The sequence below is a fragment of the Coregonus clupeaformis genome, chromosome 34 (genome assembly GCF_020615455.1).
Source record: "Coregonus clupeaformis isolate EN_2021a chromosome 34, ASM2061545v1, whole genome shotgun sequence".
NCBI lineage: Eukaryota > Metazoa > Chordata > Actinopteri > Salmoniformes > Salmonidae > Coregonus > Coregonus clupeaformis.
Window position 1 is genome coordinate 17743335 of NC_059225.1, and position 20467 is coordinate 17763801.

The 20467-nt window shown below is 43.9% G+C and overlaps 4 protein-coding genes across 4 annotated transcripts; all 4 read right to left on the reverse strand.

The window, feature by feature from the left end:
* Positions 1-3657: 3657 nt before the first annotated feature.
* Positions 3658-5926, reverse strand: LOC121549631 (claudin-11-like). The gene is made up of 3 exons (XM_041861409.2): positions 5699-5926; positions 5298-5462; positions 3658-4051 (listed from the first exon to the last, which is right to left on the reverse strand). Exons 1-3 carry the CDS (start codon positions 5922-5924, stop codon positions 3768-3770), a joined length of 675 nt encoding a protein of 224 aa, XP_041717343.2. The 5' UTR covers positions 5925-5926; the 3' UTR covers positions 3658-3767.
* A 757-nt stretch (positions 5927-6683) lies between these two features.
* Positions 6684-9700, reverse strand: LOC121549789 (polyhomeotic-like protein 2). The gene is made up of 7 exons (XM_041861673.2): positions 9343-9700; positions 8910-9163; positions 8605-8764; positions 8418-8529; positions 8047-8167; positions 7664-7880; positions 6684-7420 (listed from the first exon to the last, which is right to left on the reverse strand). The coding sequence occupies exons 1-7, from the start codon at positions 9683-9685 to the stop codon at positions 7266-7268; spliced, it is 1362 nt and encodes a 453-aa protein (XP_041717607.2). The 5' UTR covers positions 9686-9700; the 3' UTR covers positions 6684-7265.
* A 23-nt stretch (positions 9701-9723) lies between these two features.
* LOC121549459 (mucin-2) lies at positions 9724-13565 on the reverse strand. The gene is made up of 7 exons (XM_045210316.1): positions 13418-13565; positions 11674-12448; positions 11325-11474; positions 11004-11075; positions 10626-10842; positions 9881-10518; positions 9724-9792 (listed from the first exon to the last, which is right to left on the reverse strand). Exons 2-7 carry the CDS (start codon positions 12427-12429, stop codon positions 9724-9726), a joined length of 1902 nt encoding a protein of 633 aa, XP_045066251.1. The 5' UTR covers positions 12430-12448; positions 13418-13565.
* Positions 13566-18683: 5118 nt separating this feature from the next.
* LOC121549788 (lipocalin) lies at positions 18684-20450 on the reverse strand. Its single transcript, XM_041861672.2, has 6 exons — positions 20300-20450; positions 19909-20048; positions 19736-19815; positions 19541-19654; positions 19147-19248; positions 18684-19018 (listed from the first exon to the last, which is right to left on the reverse strand). The coding sequence occupies exons 1-6, from the start codon at positions 20387-20389 to the stop codon at positions 19005-19007; spliced, it is 540 nt and encodes a 179-aa protein (XP_041717606.1). The 5' UTR covers positions 20390-20450; the 3' UTR covers positions 18684-19004.
* Positions 20451-20467: the final 17 nt, after the last annotated feature.

The following is a 20467-nucleotide window of genomic DNA, read 5'->3' on the forward strand; positions in this document are numbered from 1 at the left end:
TTTTTTGGCAAAATGTTTAAAAAATGTATAATCTTTGTAAATGATATCATCGGTAGGACTGGTGGAGTTATGTCGCACATGCAGCTAACAAAAACATATGGAAATGTCTGCTCTACCCAAAATTACAACCAAATAATTGCAGCCTTACCGCAAAAATGGAAGAGGAAAGTGGAAGGAGAAGAAAGTAAGGAACTTGTCTGTCGGCCTTGCATTAAAGAACATACTTGGTTAAGGAAAACTGTGATAAATAAAAAGGTATATCAGTTTCATTTAAGGACCAAAGGATTGACAGCCATCCCATATAGATTGCAAAATAGTTGGGAAGAGATTTTTGACGTACCGATCCCATGGCATAGTGTTTATGAACTGATACGCAAAACAACACCGGATTCAAAACGTAGAATCTTTCAATTTAAATTATTATATAAAATTCTTGCTACCAATAGAATGTTATTTATATGGGGGATACAATCTTCCCAGCTCTGCAGATTTTCCTGCGAAGAGACAGAATCATTAGATCATTTGTTTTGGTACTGTCCATTTGTAGCTTGTTTTTGGACACAGGTCCAGGAATGGCTAAAGGATTGCAATATTTACCTGGAGCTAACCCTGCAGATAGCACTACTGGGTGATCTGAAAAGTCATAGTCAATCGATCAATAAAATAATAATACTATTAGCAAAAATGTTTATGAGGTGAGATCTTGCATGGAGCCCCAGACCGAGGGTGATTGACCGTCATCTTGAACTTCTTCCATTTTCTAATAATTGCGCCAACAGTTGTTGCTTTCTCACCAAGCTGCTTGCCTATTGTTCTATAGCCCACCCCAGCCTTGTGCAGGTCTACAATTTTATCCCTGATGTCCTTACACAGCTCTCTGGTCTTGGCCATTGTGGAGAGGTTGGAGTCTGTTTGATTGAGTGTGTGGACAGGTGTCTTTTATACAGGTAACGAGTTCAAACAGGTGCAGTTAATACAGATAATGAGTGGAGGACAGGAGGGCTTCTTAAAGAAAAACTAACAGGTCTGTGAGAGCCGGAATTCTTACTGGTTGGTAGGTGATCAAATACTTATGTCATGCAATAAAATGCAAATTATTTACTTAAAAATCATACAATGTGATTTTCTGGATTTTTTTTTAGATTCCGTCTCTCACAGTTGAAGTGTACCTATGATAAAAATTACAGACCTCTACATGCTTTGTAAGTAGGAAAACCTGCAAAATCGGCAGTGTATCAAATACTTATTCTATTTTTATTTTCTTTACATGGGGATTGGAAGTGATGCAGACAATTACATTGATGGAAGTTACAATCTATCTGCAATATTAAGCTGATCTACCCCCAAATAAATACATAAATTAAAAAAATGATGCTGGGGATGGACAGTTGAGACAATTAACTAATGATGCTGGGGATGGACAGATGAGACGATTAACTAATGATGCTGGGGATGGACAGATGAGACGATTAACTAATGATGCTGGGGATGGACAGATGAGACAATTCACTAATGATGCTGGGGTGGACAGATGAGACGATTAACTAATGATGCTGGGGATGGACAGATGAGACGATTAACTAATGATGCTGGGGTGGACAGATGAGGCTATTAACTAATGATACTGGGGATGGACAGATTAGACAATTAACTAATGATGCTGGGGTGGACAGATGAGAAGATGAACTAATGATGCTGAGGATGGACAGATGAGACGATTAACTAATGATGCTGGGGATGGACAGATGAGACAATTAACTAATGATGCTGGGGTGGACAGATGAGACTATTAACTAGTGATGCTGGGGATGGACAGATGAAACGATTAACTAATGATGCTGGGGTGGACAGATGAGAAGATGAACTAATGATGCTGAGGATGGACAGATGAGACGATTAACTAATGATGCTGGGGATGGACAGATGAGACGATTAACTAATGATGCTGGGATGCACAGATGAGAAGATGAACTAATGATGCTGAGGATGGACAGATGAGACGATTAACTAATGATGCTGGGGTTTACAGATGAGACGATTAACTAATGATGCTGAGGATGGACAGATGAGACAATTAACTAATGATGCTGGGGATGGACAGATGAGACAATTAACTAATGATGCTGGGGATGGACAGATGAGACAATTAACTAATGATGCTGGTGCTGGACAGATGAGACGATTAACTAATGATGCTGGGGATGGACAGATGAGACGATTAACTAATGATGCTGGGGATGGACAGATGAGACGATTAACTAATGATGCTGGGAGGGACAGATGAGACGATTAATTAATGATGCTGGGGATGGACAGATGACACGATTAACTAATGATGCTGGGGATGGACAGATGAGACGATTAACTAATGATGCTGGGGATGGACAGATGACACGATTAACTAATGATGCTGGGGATGGACAGATGAGACGATTAACTAATGATGCTGGGGATGGACAGATAAGATGATTAACTAATTAATGAGTGAGTGAATAAATGAACTTGATTGACTTTTATACAGAGATTACTCTTATATTTAGTTTTTCTGGTTGGAAAGAGTCACTATCACAAAAATACAGATTTGTTTATTTAACACTGCATTATTAACATACATACAACATGCTCTGCATAAAATCAATCAACCAATCAATCAATTATACTGGAGGAAGCATGCTCTCATAATACCTAATATTCTGACACCTCTGGTGTGACATGGATGAGTTGGTTGAAAATATTTTAACTTATTTTGTTTTAAGAGTTTGATAAGATGATAATTCAAAAATGAAAATATTTATTGTCGAAGAGTGTAATGTTTGAAGAAAGAGTGAAAGTGATCTTTGTTTTGCTGTTGCCTGATAAACTGTCAATAAAACATTGAATAAAGTTAATAATTCTGAGAGAACACCTGTCTGTTTTCCCTCACTACACTACAACACTAGAACACAGAACACCAGTGGTGAAGATGAGGAGTGGAATTCTAGTGAACAGGATGGGAAAAGTTGAGGAGGATGGTGCCATCTGGCCAGCTTCCTGTCTGAGAGGATGTGAAGTCACCGTCGGCAGGATGAGGTCATGGTCAGGCCAGAAATGTGAATGTCCAGATGGTGGATGTGTCAATTATAAGTTCTCTGCAGCGTATACCCTTCTTTACCTTCTGTTCGAGTTTCTGCCCGACTACATTGCATCAACCAATAGTTGGGTGCCATGTCATCGACTGCGCAGTTGGGCACCAGATTGCCATATCATATGATGTGGTTAGCTGATACTCTACATGATCAAAAGTATGTGGACACCTGCTCGTCGAACATCTCATTCCAAAATCATGGGCATTAATATGCAGTTGGCCCACCTTTGCTGCTATAAAAGCCTCCACTCTTCTGGGAAGGCTTTTCACTAGATGTTGGAACATTGCTGCTGGGAATTGCTTACATTCAGCCACAAGAGCATTAGTTAGGTCAGGCACTGATATTGGACAATTAGGCCTGGCTCGCAGTCTGCGTTCCAATTCATCCCAAACGTGTTCGATGGGGTTGATTTCAGGGCTCTGAGCAGGCCAGTCAAGTTCTTCCACACCGATCTCGACAAACTATTTTATACACCTGTTAGCAACAGGTGTGGCTGAAATAGCCGAATCCACTAATTTGAAGGGGTGTCAACATACTTTTCTATATATAGTGTATGTTAAATACCTATGCAGGCATTGTAAGATCTGGCATACGTCTGCAATGTAGTTGGCCTAGAACTCCAACTCTCACAAATGCACATTCTTACACATGTGCGCTCTTGGCGTGGTTGCCCGTGACTACGGCGGTAGGGGCAAGGTTAATGGGCGTGGCGCCGCCTGCCTGTCTGGAGTAGTAGTAGCTGTTCTCCTGCCTCTGCGGGGTCGCCGAGGGGTCATTACCACGGCAACACAGAATCATGAAGCTCCCCAGAAGGCAGAGGGCGGAGCCGACCCATCCGGTGTACAGTGAGATGCCGAATGACATTAGACCCTCCTCTGCGTGAGAACCAATAGGAAACCAGATGGTCGACACCAATCCACAGAGGGCTGGGGAGAGAGGGGGCAGGAGGAAGAGGAGGAGAGAAAGAGAGTTGAGTCAGCTTTTGTCCCCCAACTGGGTCTGTCAGTCATGAGGCTGCTGACAGGGACTTCCTGTCCCACACAGGAAGCAGGAAGAGAGAGGGTGATCTGAGGTCATCATTAGTTACCACAGTCACAGAATCATAAGCCTATTTCGACAATTTTTCTTCTTAAAATCTGATATTAAACCTTACATGCTGACCAGACCGCTCAAGGCGCGTGCGTCGCTGTGTGCCATCGCGCCGATGTTGATTTTGTACACCCACACCAGACGCGATCAGGACATGCAGGTTGAAATATCAAAACGAACTCTGAACCAACTATATTAATTTGGGGACAGGTTGAAAAGCATTAAACATTTATGGCAATTTAGCTAGCTAGCTTGCTGTTGCTAGCTAATTTGTCCTGGGATATAAACATTGGGTTGTTATTTTACCTGAAATGCACAAGGTCCTGTACTCCGACAATTAATCCACAGATAAAACAGGAAACTGAGTTCGTTTCAAGTAACTTTAATGAGCATTACCACCACCAACTGGACTGGAGTGTGGACCTCAGTTCATCTTTCAATCACCCACGTGGGTATTTGCTCCTAAAAACCAATGAGGTTCAATCCTATAGAAAATGTGTGGGCAGAACTGAAAAAGCGTGTGCGAGCAAGGAGGCCTACAAACCTGACTCAGTTACACCAGCTCTGTCAGGAGGAATGGGCCAAAATTCACCCAACTTATTGTGGGAAGCTTGTGGAAGGCTCCCCAAAACGTTTGACCCAAGTTAAACAATTTAAAGGAAACGCTACCAAATACTAATTGAGTGTATGTAAACTTCTGACCCACTTAGAATGTGATGAAAGAAATAAAAGCTGAATGAAATCATTCTCTCTACTATTATTCTGACATTTCACATTCTTAAAATAAAGTGGTGATCCTAACTGACCTAAAACAGGGAATTTTTACTAGGATTAAATGTCAGGAATTGTGAAAAACTGAGTTTAAATGTATTTGGCTAAGGTGTATGTAAACTTCTGACTTCAACTGTATTTGTATATCAGCATGTTAGCCAATTTTGACTTTGTGGCTGTGGTATCTAGTGACAACCATGATCCGGTCCCAAATCATCCCATAGCCTCACACAGCATAATTAATCCATATAGGATAACATTAAGTTGTGTGTGTGCATATGGAATGTGTGTGTCTGTGTGTGTCTCACTCACCCATGATGAAGATGAGAGCGCCCCCGACCATGGCACGGCGTAGTTTGGTAGCGGGGATCTCATCTCTGAGTCTGACACATGGCATGGACATCAGCACCAGCCCCATGGCAGGAAAACCCATTAGACACGCACACACCATCAATGCACGACATGTCTGGATGTATGCTGGAGGGGAGGGGAGAGGTAGAGAGAGAGAGATCACAGCGATACCCACCGGAAAATGTTTTCAAAATGTTGACTTTTATATTCATACATTGTTGAAAACACATAAATAATATCAGAGATATGCACAGTTTTCAGTAAGCCTTTATTGACTTACTTTTATTTAAATCTGCAGGTGGGCTACAGATGTGGCACATCTGCACACACACACGCACGCGCACACACACTCGCTCTCTCACCTGGCAGTGTTAGGATATGGTTGAGCATGACACAGTGGTACAGTGAGGGGGAGATGACACACTCTGCCCAGAGGCCTCGCGCGCCCAGCTCGTCCATGCGCACACAGGTGGTGACGGTGTAGTCGCAGGTGTGCACCCAGTCGTTGGTGGCGGTGGCGATGATGATGCCTACCCAGCCTGCAAAACTGGCCGCGCTCCCGCTCAGCTGCCTGCACACACGTGCCATGAAACACACTATCACAGGGATGCGCAATCAAAAATAAATCACTTTCTTTTTTTAGAAGAAAATAATTTTAAAAATCCTGGGGGAAAAACTGAACTGACCCAAAATATAGGTATTTGAAAAATATGAACCAATTAAAATGTAGAGAGAATAAATACATTAAAACCAATAGTTCCACCTGGGTCCAACAGTGCGAGGGGTGCTTGAGGAGGACTGAACTTCAGCAAAATGCGCAGATTGAGTTTTATAGTACAGGAAATGTCTCAACCCAAACTTTCAGCCAATCAGAAGAAGGTATGGGGCTGCTAACGTAAACCAGAGATGGATGGGTGCTATGATGGTAAACTGCTGTGTGTGTGTGTGTGTGGTGGGTTGAGGGGGGATCTTCATGATTTATGATGCAGTTTAAGTCTTAAAAACAAATGTCAGCAGTGTTGAAATTGCCACTGGCTCCTGATTGATTTGGCATAAACACGGGTTGATTTAGCAATAATATGGCTGTGCTGCTTCAGAATCGCTGCCATGTCTGAACTTAGACATTGTGCTCCAGAGAAGTATCAGTGACATTAATATTCTGCATAGTTATGTATTTCATATATCTTGATCATTGTTTCCACACGAGTTGTGAGAATATTGCAGCAGCAGTCTATCTACTAGCAAACCTGAATCATCAACTCCATCTGGTGGCCGAAGTTAGTAGTGAGATGGATCATTTGTGACTACAAAATATCGCAATACCAATACCCAGGCAATAAAACAATGTCCATAAATTATTTTGATTTATTACAGAGTTTGAATAGGCAGGATAAGAGAAAACATTATGAAATCTCACAAACGACATGGTTATGAGACAAATAAGACCTAACTTTTGCTCAGATCATATATAAAACTTAATAAATTCTTTAGTTAAGACATTATTTTCCACACAGTGATTTAAAAAAAATCTGTGTATCAACTGTGTAAAATCAAAACAGATTTTACAGTTTACATGTGACACCACATTATAAAATAATAACCAACCAGACAAATACATACTGTATATTACAATCCTTCATGAAAATGTTAAAGATTTACACCCAATAGACTGCATTGTAAAATATTTAAATAGACACAACAGAATATAACAAAAAAAATGTCCTCTCTCATTGATTGCTCTCAGCTGATAATCTCTTTAATTAATCTCTTGTTTTTCCGCTCTTCTTCTCTGTCCCCCCCATGCCCTCATCTATCAATCACTATTTTCCCTCTCTTTTTCAACCCTCCCACCCCTCTCCCTTTTTCCCTCTCTCTATATTCTCCTCCCCCCACCCTCCCACCTCACCTCCGTCTCTCATCTCTCCCTCTCTATGTGTGTCGGAGTGTGTTGATGTGGGCACAGATCTTGAGCGCTGGTCCCAGTTTGATGTTCATGCTGGACACCAGGTGGTCCTCAGTGAGCAGCAGCAGGGCCTGGCCGTCTATCTCCTGAACACGGAACGCCTCCGCAACCTCTACACAACCTAAAGACAACATACACACACAGGTTATAACCTCCACACAACCTTAAAACACATGCAGAGGTTATAACCTCCCCACAACCTAAAAACAACACACACACAGGTTATAACCTCCCCACAACCTAAAAACACACACACAGGTTATAACCTCCCCACAACCTAAAAACACACACACAGGTTATAACCTGCCAACAACCTACAGCAGGGAGATGAGTGAATGTGTGTCCTTATGTATATGTGTTTTACCTGGCAGTGTGTGTATAAAGTCCCAGACTTGCTCTATACTCCACTGTGCAGGTGTGGGTTCAGTAGAGGTCACGGTGAGGTTACTAGGGGTCATCGCTGGCTCTGATGCCCTCCTTGCCATCCGTGCCGCTCGGCGCTCCAGCCTGGTCGTTATGGGAACAGCATGCCCTTCTTTCCCTTCGTAGTCATGGCGATGGGCACTCCATATTTCGCGGGGCTAAAATAGATAATGTTACAGGAGATGGAACATGTGTGAACAGCTGGGTTTGAATTATAAAGGCTTATAAATGGTTATAACATGTTATAAAGCATCAAACCTGTATCACTGTGGAGTGAGTGACCTATTTGTTAAAAGTTGCAGCAATGTCTGAGTTGTAACTGACCAGTCGCAATAGGAGGGGCTTCCCAGGAACAGACTCCACCTTGTTTATCTCAGAGCTTCGCCCCTCTGGTTGGCTGCCAGCACTCAGAGCACGCAGACGCTTAGACATCCCTACATTAAGTCTAGAGAGAGAGAGAGAGAGCAAGAGAGATGATGTGTCGTTTCTCTGAGCACTATGGTGTTACAATTTTCTCACATCTCACATCCTGTCTGAACACCAACACCTGACCACATCCTGTTTGTGAGGGTGTGTTTTTGTGTGTTTATGAATGTGTGTACTGTACACCTTTCGTAAATAGACTATGCAAGAGAGAGAATACTTCATATGTCACTGTCTTGTTTCTTTATTCGGCTTATGGGAGTGTGACTCACCTGCGGGCACAGGAAGTGGAGCAGTATCTTTTGGAGCGGTGGAAGGAGTGGGCATGGCCTCTCTTCCCACAAGATTCACACTGTAACACCCCCTTCTGTCTCTCTCTGGGACCTAGTGAAGTTTGGATTCAGAGAGAGAGAATTGAATTGAATATTGATTCAGAACCAGGAGATTAAGGTGGCTTACCTGTCAGCGGGTCATCTGTAGCCACGCCCGCTCGTTCTGATTCACCAGAATGTTCTGGTGGCTCTGGTGTGTCCGTCAACGGTAATAACTCTGCCCCCTTTGTGTTCCCATTCTGGGAGACACCCTCCTGCCCTCCCAACAACAGAGACGAGCGGTTCACCTGCACAGGTACATACACACGCGCGCGCACACACACAGGTTATATATACTGTTGATGTATAATTATATGACACCAACTAGACACCAGCTATGTCCCGTGTAGGAAGATGTATTTTACTCTAAAATGTGTGTGTGTATGTGTTTACCGGGAACGCCTGCAGACCCTCCTGTATGACGAAGCCCTCCACCAGGTGAGTTAAGACACGCCTCCCACCCTCTGGCCACACCCTCTGTGTCCAAGGCTCGCGCTCTGATATGCTGAGGGTCTCAGGGCGGATCTGTGATAGGCTGAGGGTCTCTGAGTGGGAGGGGCTAACAGGCAGGAGAGGAGGAGGGAAGTCAGATGGAGGGGTGAGGCAGGGTGAGGCAGGGGGAGACTGAGAGGAGAGACTGGACAAGACTGGGGGAGGAAGAGGGAGGAGGAGGAGAGAGGTGGGAAGATGGGAGGAGGGGAGAGAGAGGAGGAAGAGTTCACAACACTCGTTAGATTAGTGTTTCAAAAGTTAGTTTAGAGTTCCTTAATAGGCCAAGGCTAAAGGAAATGGTGTGTGTGATAGGACAGGAGAGAGACCCTGGTACCTGAGTGGTTGTCAGACTGAGTGGACATGTTCTCACAGAGGTCCTTGTGGGGGAGGTCTGGGGGTCGCTCTATGGGACGGTCTGATGGTCTCTGGAGGTCTATGGGGGAACCTGAGGGAGGGCGTGTGTCGTTCTGAGTGGTGGGGTTATGAGGTGTGTGTGAGGGGGCATCAAGGGGTATGTGATTCTGAGTAGCCGGGTCTGCATTGGGGTGAGGGTCTATCGGACTGGCCTGGTCAATGGTAGTCCCCTCCTCCTTCTCTCCTTTCATCGCTTCTTTCTGTCCCCACACCTCCTCCTCTACCTCCATCCTCTCTCTCTGCTCCTCTGCCTCCATCTTCATCCTTTCCTCCCCCTCCTCCTCTATCCCTGTCATCTCTCTCAGTCTCTCATATTGTTTAACTCTCTCCATCCATTTTTCCTCTCCTCCAGTCCCTCCTTTCTCCTCTCCTGTCAGCAGTCCCTTCTCTCCCACCCTCTCCCCTCTCTTCTCCACAATCCCCCTTTCCTCTCCTGTCACCTGTCTCTCTCCTCCCACCCTCTCTTTATCCCTCTGCCCCTCTTCAATTTCCCCCATATTTTCTTCCTCTCCCCCCACCCTTTCTCTCGCCTCCCTTACCCCCGGTCTACCCACTTCTCCTTTTGGCTGAATGTTTCTGGCCTGATAATGGGGGTATAGTAGGGGTGAGTTGGCTTTGTGGATGGAGGAGGTGGGAGGGGGAGAGGCGTGGTCAGAAGTCCTCTGTGGTTTGGCATCGAGCTGAGGAGTTGGGGACTCAAGAACCAGACACTTTGATTGGACAGAAGCTGGGGTGTGTGTGTTGGCTGCAGGCCATGTTTGGCTGCTGAGGCGGCTGGTGGAGCCAGCAGAGAGGGCTATAATTTGCAGCTGCCTTGATGCCGGCGGCAACCGATCAAAACAGGAAGTAGAATCCAAGGGGAGGGGCCTAGAGCCTGAGCTGAGCTGCGATTGGCCAGGGGTGGACTGTGTGGGCGGGGTTTGAGATGACAGACTGCTGGCTGGTCCAGTACACTGTCTGCTGGATAGGGCCTGACAGGCAGCGGCAGCAGCGAATGATCGGAGGGCGGGGCTGTGTCTCGGGGGCACCACTCTGTGGCCATTTGGAGAATGAAGTCTAGGTCTCAGAGGGACAGAACGCACAGAAGTGTAGAGAGCTGGAGAGAAGTGGAAAAAGAGAGAGCGATTGAATGGTTTTATTGGACACACTATAAATCACATTCCTCCTGAACATTCTACTCATTATCACATGTTTATGACTCACTTGGAGGCCGGAATGAGAGGTGCCGGGTGGGTGGGGTCTGTCTGTCAGTTGCCACGGCACTGGGCTGGGGGCACGGGCGGAGAGGGGGGAAGAGGGGTGTAAGGGGGCGAGAGATGGGAGAGAGGGAGGAGGAGGAGGAAGAGGGAGGTTTGAGACGTAAAGAAGGGGGGATTGTGAGAGTGCCGGGAGCAGAGGGGAGCAGGGTTAGACTCTGGAGCTAAGGGGGAGGGAGGGAAGGAGAGAGGGTGAGGAGGAAAAGAAAGACAGAGAGAGTGGGGGTTGAGAGGGAGAGGGAGTGTAGTTAAACTTGTGAGACAATCACAATCTACAGTAGAGTGGTCTCTCACACACCTAACACACACCTGCTGAACTGCTCACCTGAGCGGAGGCAGGGTGAGAGGAAGAGGAAGAAGAGGAAGGGACAGGCCGTACTGTAGAGGTGAAAATCAGCTAAGAATGAGAGAGATACAGACAGAGAGAGAGAGAGAGAGAGAGAGAGAGAGAGAGAGAGAGAGAGAGAGAGAGAGAGAGAGAGAGAGAGAGAGAGAGAGAGAGAGAGAGAGAGAGAGAGAGAGAGAGAGAGAGAGAGAGAGAGAGAGAGAGAGAGAGAGAGAGAGAGAATGTTGTCTCAAGGTTAAGCTTCAGGAGTTTGAAGTTGGTAGAAGTAGGGCTGAGAGGTGTTGGTGTGTGTGTTGTTACCATCTGGGCCCTGTGCAGCATCTGGTCTCGGCTGGAACAAGGACTCCGACCCAGGAGCAAAGCCTGCTGGGATACCCTCGGTCTGACAGGCGAGATGCTCTGACTGGCTTGCACCAGAGTGGGCGTACCCAGGGGGCGAGGGAGAGGGACCTGAAAGAGAGAGAGGTAGTTTTGGGGGGGTATTTTGAATACTGTACTCTAGGTTAAAGGAATGTAAACCAATTGATCCAGGACAGGACGTGGTTGCCTGTGTAGTCAATTGCTGTGTGCCTATGTGAGTATGTGAGTGTGTGTGTGGCTGGTTACATAGTGTGCTGCTTTTTTATTTATTTTCTATGTGGTCAGTTACCTGTCTGCTGGCTGGGGTATGGAAAGGCGTGATTGGTGGAGAGGTGGGCGTGGTGGCTGGCCTTGCATTGCCATTGGTCAGGGAGAAGGAAGTACCAGGAGCAAAGGACATTTTGCCATGGGTTGCAGAGGGGGGCAGAGAAGGGATGGCAGATACAGTTGGGGAGGTAGGGGAGGGAGAGGGGGTGAGCAGAGGGGGAGTAGGGGTGAGGGTAGGAGGAGTGAGGGGGAGGGGGGCAGGTTTGTAAGTGAGTTTAGTAGGGGAGGGAAACGAGGAATGCTTGAGTGTAGGTAGAGAGGGTGTGAGTATAGGGGGAGTAGGGTTGGGGGTGAGCATTTTAGAGGTGAGGGGGTTGGGATTAAGTGAGGGGGAAGTAGGTGTAAATGTTGGGGGGGGGTTGAGTACCGTAGGGGTGAGGGTGGGGAGGGTTTTACGGGTGATTGTAGGGGGAGATGAGGGGGTGGGGGTCAGTTTAGGGGGATTGCGTGTGGGTGTAGAGGAGGAAAAGGGTGTGAAAGTAGGGGTGAGGGTGCGCGTACTAGTAGAGGGAGTGGGGGCGGGGGTGAGTTTAGGAGGGCAGGAGGAATTAAGCTGAGGGGGAGTAGAGATGAGTGTTGTAGGGGTGTGAGCAGCTGTAGACCTATTGGGGGACAGGGGGCTGGGGCTCCTGGTAAGTCCCTCTCTGGTCTTCGTTCTCTCTCCCCCTGTCTCTGCTCTGCTCTCAGTGCATGTCTCCAAGGCAGGGTCTGTCTCCATCCCTCTAGGTTTCAGCACGCTGCAGGAGGACACACACACAGAGTATCAGACCGCTGTCTCTGTTTTACATTGTAGTTAATGATTACAGCTGCGGCTACAGAACCCCCCACTGTTAGTCAAATCAGGAACCGTTTCCAAAATCTTTCCACAGACCGTTAAACTTTAGACTTATATGCACTTAAAGTTGTTATACCAAAGTAATGGTAAACAAATGGGCCTATTTTTATAGGCCCACTCCCTCATCCTAAGACTTAATTTATAATGGCGATATATGGGAACATCGCATCAGCAGGTGCCACCCAACGTGCGGCAGATGCAAACATCTGGGTCTAGACTTGAGAGTGCTTCTCGAGCTGCTGGAGACTATTGTGCCTTGCCTTTAATCATGTTTATGATGATGATGCATAGCCTATTTTGTCAACAAATATCCTGCCAAGAAAATTCCAAACTATTAAAAATGTGGCTGTGATGAAATGTTCTATCCAAAACCACCAAGAGTAGCCTTCATACCTAGGCCTACCCCAAACCAGCTGTGACGCATGCAGCCGAGCCTATGCTCTCTATCCATCAGCGAAGAGAAAACGCATGTTAGTTTATCTATAGGCTACTCCTTCTCTCACAGAAAGAAGGCTGATCTGCGTTTCAGGACAGCATTGCAAATGAGTCAGTTGGTTAAAAGGGGCGTGCTTAAGACACCTTGCGCGCTCCACTTCCTGGTATGAGAGAGCGCAGAAAGTGTATTGAACAGCAGCGCGTCATAACATCAGCCCCGATAAATTATCTGTATGCCTTTGCCTCGCTTGTGATAAACCTGCTAATGAAAGTATAGTATCCTAGTCAGGCGCGGGTGTTTTAACGAGTGTGAAACATATGCTACGAATATTTCAGAGAAGCTTATGTGAGTTTATGATTAATAGAAATAACCCCAGGATTTATCCCCCTCCCCACCCCCGCCCGTGCTCCCTTCACCACCCCCATCCCTTCATACCTGCAAGAGGTCTGTGTGTCGGCAGACCGCTCAGGGCGACCAGAGAGACCGCTGCGATGGGCCAGTCAGTCCGCCAGATGGGAGGAATGGAGAGAGAGCAACCTACTGTAGCGTAGAACTGTGACGCTCAGACAGAGAGCAGAGAGAGAGAGAGAGAGAGGCGAGACAGCACAGCACCACGCACAGTGCAGGAGGACCGCACACAAATTAAATATGTGTGTTCCCCCGCCCAATTACCTGCCCCCCTTCCCCCAAATAATCTCCTTTGCGGCGTTCAAAACAACTGGGCAATCGGAAAAATACGAGGTCACATCATGACGTCACTGATCTTCAGGTCGGAAAGTCGGAGCTCTAGAAAGAGGCCCGAGTTCCCGAGTTGGTTTCCGAGTTGGATGACCGTTCAAATCGATTTTCCCCAATTGTTTTGAACGCACTGAAGTCGAAAGTCGGAGATTTCCGAGTTCTACAGCAGGGTTGGAATTAAAGCCTGTACACCCAGGCGCTCTCCATGAGAGTTGCCCACCCATGTCCTATTATATGACTCCTATACCTCAATATACTCCAGCCCTATATGAATAGTTATTTGCAGGTGTAGGCCTACAGCTGGTGGCTGGGAATAGCTCAGTCTTAAACTCCAAGCCATCTGGAACCCGTTGTATAATCCTAGCTACCATCCACAGGCACGCAGGTGTTATGTCAAATTTTGTTCCCTCACCAGATTCTGTTACCCCTTTATAGTAGGATATGCAAAAAACGAATTTCCAATTCATACATGCGTATTAATACACACTTGTACATGTGTGAAATAGGACAAATAGAAGCACCCACCAAATTATATATTATTATTAATGTTATTATTATTATTATTATTATTATTATTATTATTATTATTATTATTATTATTATTATGACATTCTACAAATAGACAATTGTCATTTGAATTTCGGAGTAGTGTAGCTAAAAGCCTATAAAACTTGATGATGATTTATTGGCATGTAGCCAAGGCAGCCTATAGTGGGCGCTAGATCTGCACTATCGTCTAGGATTTATGTGCACTCCCTATAATACACTCGTGTCCCCCGTGGACCGGCTCGTACATAAATGCTGCAAAGGCATCATTTTCCTCCTTAACTAACTTTTTTGGCGAGCCGCCGGGTTATTTTTTTGTTGAGAAATATGTGTACTGTCTAATAAAACAAAAATGTTCACCACCATCTTCAGGTTTTGAACAACTTTGAATTTTGGATGTTGCACAAGGCGTTCAGCCTAGGGTGTGGAACTTCCTAAATTATCTGAAAATCCTAAAATGGTGGTGGAAAATTGTGATTAAGAATACACGTTTTTTTTCACCAGTGGCTGACCATTAAAGCTCAACCTGGTCTCAGAGCATTTCGTATTATTCTGTATGTAAAGCAGAGACACTTCATTTAGTGTGATATCTTACGTTTTGTATGTATTAATTTGTGGATGTCCATCATCCATTTCCTATGAACAATGTACTGTTGGACACCTAGCTAACGTTCGTTTTGTTTGCTTGATTGAGGGTTCTGTGTCTCTGTGATTGGCTGTGCAGAGGCAGAGGAGGAGCTGGCTGCTCTGGAGGATCTGAGGCTGAGAAGAGCCATACCTACGTTTTCATTGACCCCAGCTGTGTTCGTGAGAGACACACACACACACACACTCACTCACTCACACATACACAATAACAAACAAACACCCACACACCACACCTGGGTTCAAATATATGTGTATTTGCTTATTTGTTATTTACATTTTTACTTTCTGTGAATTTTCAAATAATGTGGGCAAAATCAACTACTTATTTTGGAAGTATTTGAAAGTATTTTCAAAGAACTTCTATAAATATCCTACTATTTGAAAATATTTTCTAATACTTATTTCCAAATACCTTGGTTCAAATGCATGGGAGTATTTGAATTTGAAAATACTCTGTGTATTTTAGTATTTCCAAATACATTCCAATATTCAACTAATTTTTTGTTTGTTTTTGTTTTTGTTTTTGTTTTTTTATATCTGAATACTTACTTACTTAATGTATGTGAAAATAATTGAAATAGTATTTGAACCCAGGTCTGTGGGAGTAGTATGACAAGCTCCAACATGCTTCACAGCAACCTTCATGCTCTTCCTCGGTGGAGCACTGTCTGGAGACAGTACTTTGTCAGTCAGTAGATTTATCTGCTGTAGTTCTGTTTATAGCCACAAGGGTGCACCATGGTACAACAATTTGTTATAGTTTACATGAGACGGGTGGATTTCATAAAACCGTGTGTGTGTGTGTGTGTGTGTGTGTGTGTGTGTGTGTGTGTGTGTGTGTGTGTGTGTTTAGGTGGTGTCTGTGTCTGGAGGAGGTGAGACTTAAGCAACAGCAGGGGCTGCAGGCCAGGAGGAGGCAGAGACAGGTGAGACACACACACACACACACACACACACCATCATATCTGCTGTAGTGGGAGATGTTGCGGGGAGTGTTTGAATTGGATGTAGACAGTGACATACTTGGTCATTCATATATTGTTTCAGATGAAGAAGTATATGTTGGAGACAACACCAGTTGTGCTGGGATGAAGACTGAGACACAGAGAGCTGATGCTATCATTAATGTGCAGACTTATATTGTGTTCATGTGGATGATGGTTATTGCCAGCATTGGGATCACACATTGTCTACGATGTCTCAGTGTCACTCTGCATTATTATTTACGTGATATCTCAATTTTGGGTCGTATTCTTTTGTCAAAGACTGATGGTTTATCTAGAATCATTTACCCAAGTCAGTCCCTTTTTCTTTATTCTAATAACATAAAAAAAGTATGTTCTGTTATATTTTGATATATTTTGAGGAATAAAACGCATTATATTCTGAAATCTCAATTAGTGTAAGACTATGATCATGGAGGTTTACAGGCTATTGATTTTGAGTCGTTGGTGGGTATTTTAGGATTTTAATGGTTGAAATGATGTCTGTCTAATCCTACCTCTATGTGGTATCATATCCCTAACTGTCTGTTTAATACACTTGGTGGACTTGAATTCCCAATGAAATGTGATTTTGACCCTCCAAAATTACCTGTGAAATTGTCTAAGTTTCACCAGCAAATGTTATTTCTCTGTAAAATTATATTAAAACAGTGGTTTGGAATAATAGAGCTATTAAAATGACTAGGAAATCCATTTTCAAAGCCCTTTGGTTTGACAAGGGTATTAATTTTGTATGTGATTTGTTAGACAACACTGGGGAGTTTCTGCCGTTTGATGAGTTCATTGGTACATTTCAGGTTAATATTGATCAGAAATAATATATTAAGGTTTGCGAAGCAATTCCACTTCCCTTACTTGGACTTATTGAGAACACTTTGTTATATTATGAGGTTGTTCCCACTTTTCCAAGTTTACCAATTAATGACTTGAACCTTTTGCATAAAAAATTAAACCATAAGTGGATAGGATTGGCAGTTAATGAAGTATTTTTTTGTGATTATAATTCAATATTTTGCTATGGAAGTGACCAACCCATGCTGTGGTCAAAAGCGACTACCTTTTATCTTAATTGTCCAGTTATCCCAAAAGTTAAAGAACCTCATTTAAAAATATTTTCTTCTATCTACCCTGTTAATGATTTCTTGCACAAAAAGTTCAATTTTGACAAAACGCCTTGTGTTTTTTGCTCATCTGATTCAGAATCTATAGAGCATTTATTTTTTTCATACCTCCATTCTAGTAAACTACGGATTGAAATTCATTAATGGTTGTGTATAAAATCTCTAAAATGACCTATGTTTACCTTTGATGATGTTAAATGGCATTATGCTTGTCCTTGTAATTCCGATCATAACTATTTTATTAACATTATTATTCTCACGCTGCATTATTATTAACATGATATCTCAATTTTGGGTCATATTCCTTTGTCCAAGACCAATGGTTTATCTAGAATCATTTACCCAAGCCAGTCCCTTTTTCTTTCTTCTAATAATAATATGTTTTCATTGAACTGTTACAATTTTATAAATCCCTCAAACTTGTGAAACTTAAAAAGTTGCCTGGTGTTTTATTATTTTCATTTTTTAAATTGTATACACAGGAATGTCCCTGTATTGATGTGTAATATTGATATCATTGTTGCAATAAAAAGTTAAAAAAACCTAAATAAAATATATTTTTTACTGTATTATTTCATATTTTTTATTTACTCTATGGTAGTTTATTTAGAGGTCAGAAACACAGAGCAATCTGCCGATTGGTACTTAGCACAGTAGGAGGCCGTTCCTTCTCTTTCTAGAACAAAAGACATACATGCTGTGTATGGACCTGGTACTGACGAACCTGCTTTTTCTACTTGTAGAATCACAATGCTTGGCAGTGGCAGACAAATTGTCTATGAACCAATCAGAGAGCACAAACCTCCACGTGGGGGAGCCACAGGAGTGACAAGAAAAAGGGGGAAAAAGGGCACTTTTTCCTGTATTTAATCCATCCCCTTTTCATCAGAATTGTTCCAACTAAAACAATAAAGCTGCACGATAAATATTTTTTATAGAGCAAGTCTTTATATCTAGCTAAGAAGTTTTGTGCTTGAAGAAGGATTTTTTTGTTAGGTTTGATAATGTGCACTAGCTCATTAGTTAGCTAGCTGACATTAATGTTTACATATCTTGCACTACTCATCTCATATGTATATACTGCATTCTATTCTATAATATTCTTCTGTATCTTAGTCCATGCCGCTCTGTCATTGCTTGTCCATATATGTATATATTCTTAAATCCCATTCCTTACTTTTTTGTGTGTATTGGGTATATGTTGTATAATTGTTAGATATTACTGCAATGTCGGAGCTAGAAGCACAAGCATTTCGCTACACCCGCTATAACATCTGCTAAACACGTGTATGTGACAAATACAATTTGATTTGATAACTGAGCAAGGCATTCACACACACTTCTTATGAAACGAATGGGGTGATAAATGCCTTATCAAGCTAGCTATTTAGCAAGATGCTGAAGACAATTTAATTCACTCTCCATTATTCCATACTGCCAGTGCGCTCGCTAGTTAATGTTAGCTTAACGTTTAGCATTGCCATTTGCCAGTAGCACAACATAGCTAGATAGCTTCTCCACTGGCTCTCGGCAGCTTACATGCAGCTGCTTCATTCAAAAACAAATCCATTGTGATTAAATGATCATGTTGCTTGCTAGTTAACTGTAAGCTATAAAAACAAAGAGAGTCGCACACTCCATATGTATTGTTTTTATAGCTTATAGTTTATTCGCCGTTAGTCAGCACATCTACACTAAATAATTTCTAGCCTACGTATTGTTTGACTTTGGAGTTGTTACACATTCTTTATTTCAACACAAGAAAACAGAATTCAGCAGTAAAAAAACATGTAGAAAAGGGATGAAGAGTGGTGCACCGAGGGGGTTGGGGTTTCTTGTTTCACAGTCTTCTCCCAGGAGAAGAGATCGGATGTGAAATGGAGTGACAAAGGAGAGGTGGAACCGTGGAAGAGGATTGGACGAGGGATGGAAAGAGAGGGGGATCAGTGAAGAAACCCTTTATGCCTAGGTACATTCACCTGCAATACAGAGGGAGAAAAGAGTGAGCAGATGATTTCTACTGAAGCACACACGATTGTTGTAATATTGTACATACAGTAAGTATATCTGTGTGATCTTGCATATGTATATGTGTGTAATGTCGTACCGTTCTTGGGCAGGATAGCGATGTTGTCAGAGCTGATTCCTGTATCCAGAGAGAACCGCATGAACTTCTGCTGCAGCGCTACACTCACCTCAGGAGTGCGACCTGCAACCACAACACCACCAGGTTAACACAACACCCCCAGGTTAACACAACACCCCCAGGTTAACACAACACCCCCAGGTTAACACAACACCCCCAGGTTAACACAACACCCCCAGGTTAACACAACACCCCCAGGTTAACACAACATGACCAGGTTAACGGAATGCGACTGTATATGACCAGGCTAAAAACAGAGACCAAAGTACAACTATGATTATTTTCACACACAAAACATGAAAATCTTAAAAAGCTTGAATTAATTTCAGAAATACAGACAGCCAGACAGACTTACTGTAGAGCTTGTTGAGCACCTCAGGTACTCCGTCTTTGGTCTTGATGGTGTGGATCAGAGCAAAGTCATCATACTGGACAGCCACCACACGCATGTCATTTTCATTGTTCCAACCTGAGAGAGTGAGAAAGAGAGGAGGGGAGGAACGTTAGGGAGGTGAACTTATGTTGACTGTGTGTGTGTGCGCATACTCACTCTGGCTGGTGAAGGTGAAGCGGCCTGGGATGTCAGTCTTCTTGGCTAGATGTGTCATCCTCCAGCAAGAACCATCAGCGCTGAGAGAGAAAGAGCAGAGTCAGTATGAGTTCTATGGACACAAACACACGCCCACACACACATGCACATAATGTGTTCTCACACACACTCACTTCAGGTTGGTGTAGGTGAGGTCCAGGTCTCCTCCGGCGGTTGGCAGCATCATGGAAGTGCCCATCTTCATGCCAGCCTTATGGTTCACAAACCACTGGGCGTTGGTGGCAAAGCCCACAATCCACCACTTACCAGCCATCTGGGGAGAGAGAATGATAAAGTTAGAAACAGAATAAGAATGACATATAATTCATTCTCACAATTGAAATTGATTCAATAGTCATTGCAGATTATACACTGTGTCCTCTCTCTCTACTCTGACCTCTGACCCCATTACACCTCAGAATCTCTTGTACAGCCCCTTTCTCTCAGCTTTTTGTCTGTGCTTTCTCTATGTCATTTGTTCTCTCAGTATGTTTCCTTCTCTCGCCCTCTTTCTCTCTCTCTTACCTTCTCCAGGTTGAAGTCTTTCTGGGGCATGACGTCAACGCAGGCGACCAGCGCAGCGCACAGCAGAACTCCCATCATCCTCAGCATCATGGCTACAGATTGGTGTGTGACAGCTCGACTCTCCAGGGTGTGTGTGAGGAGAGAGAGTGAATGTCTTTATATCCTCCA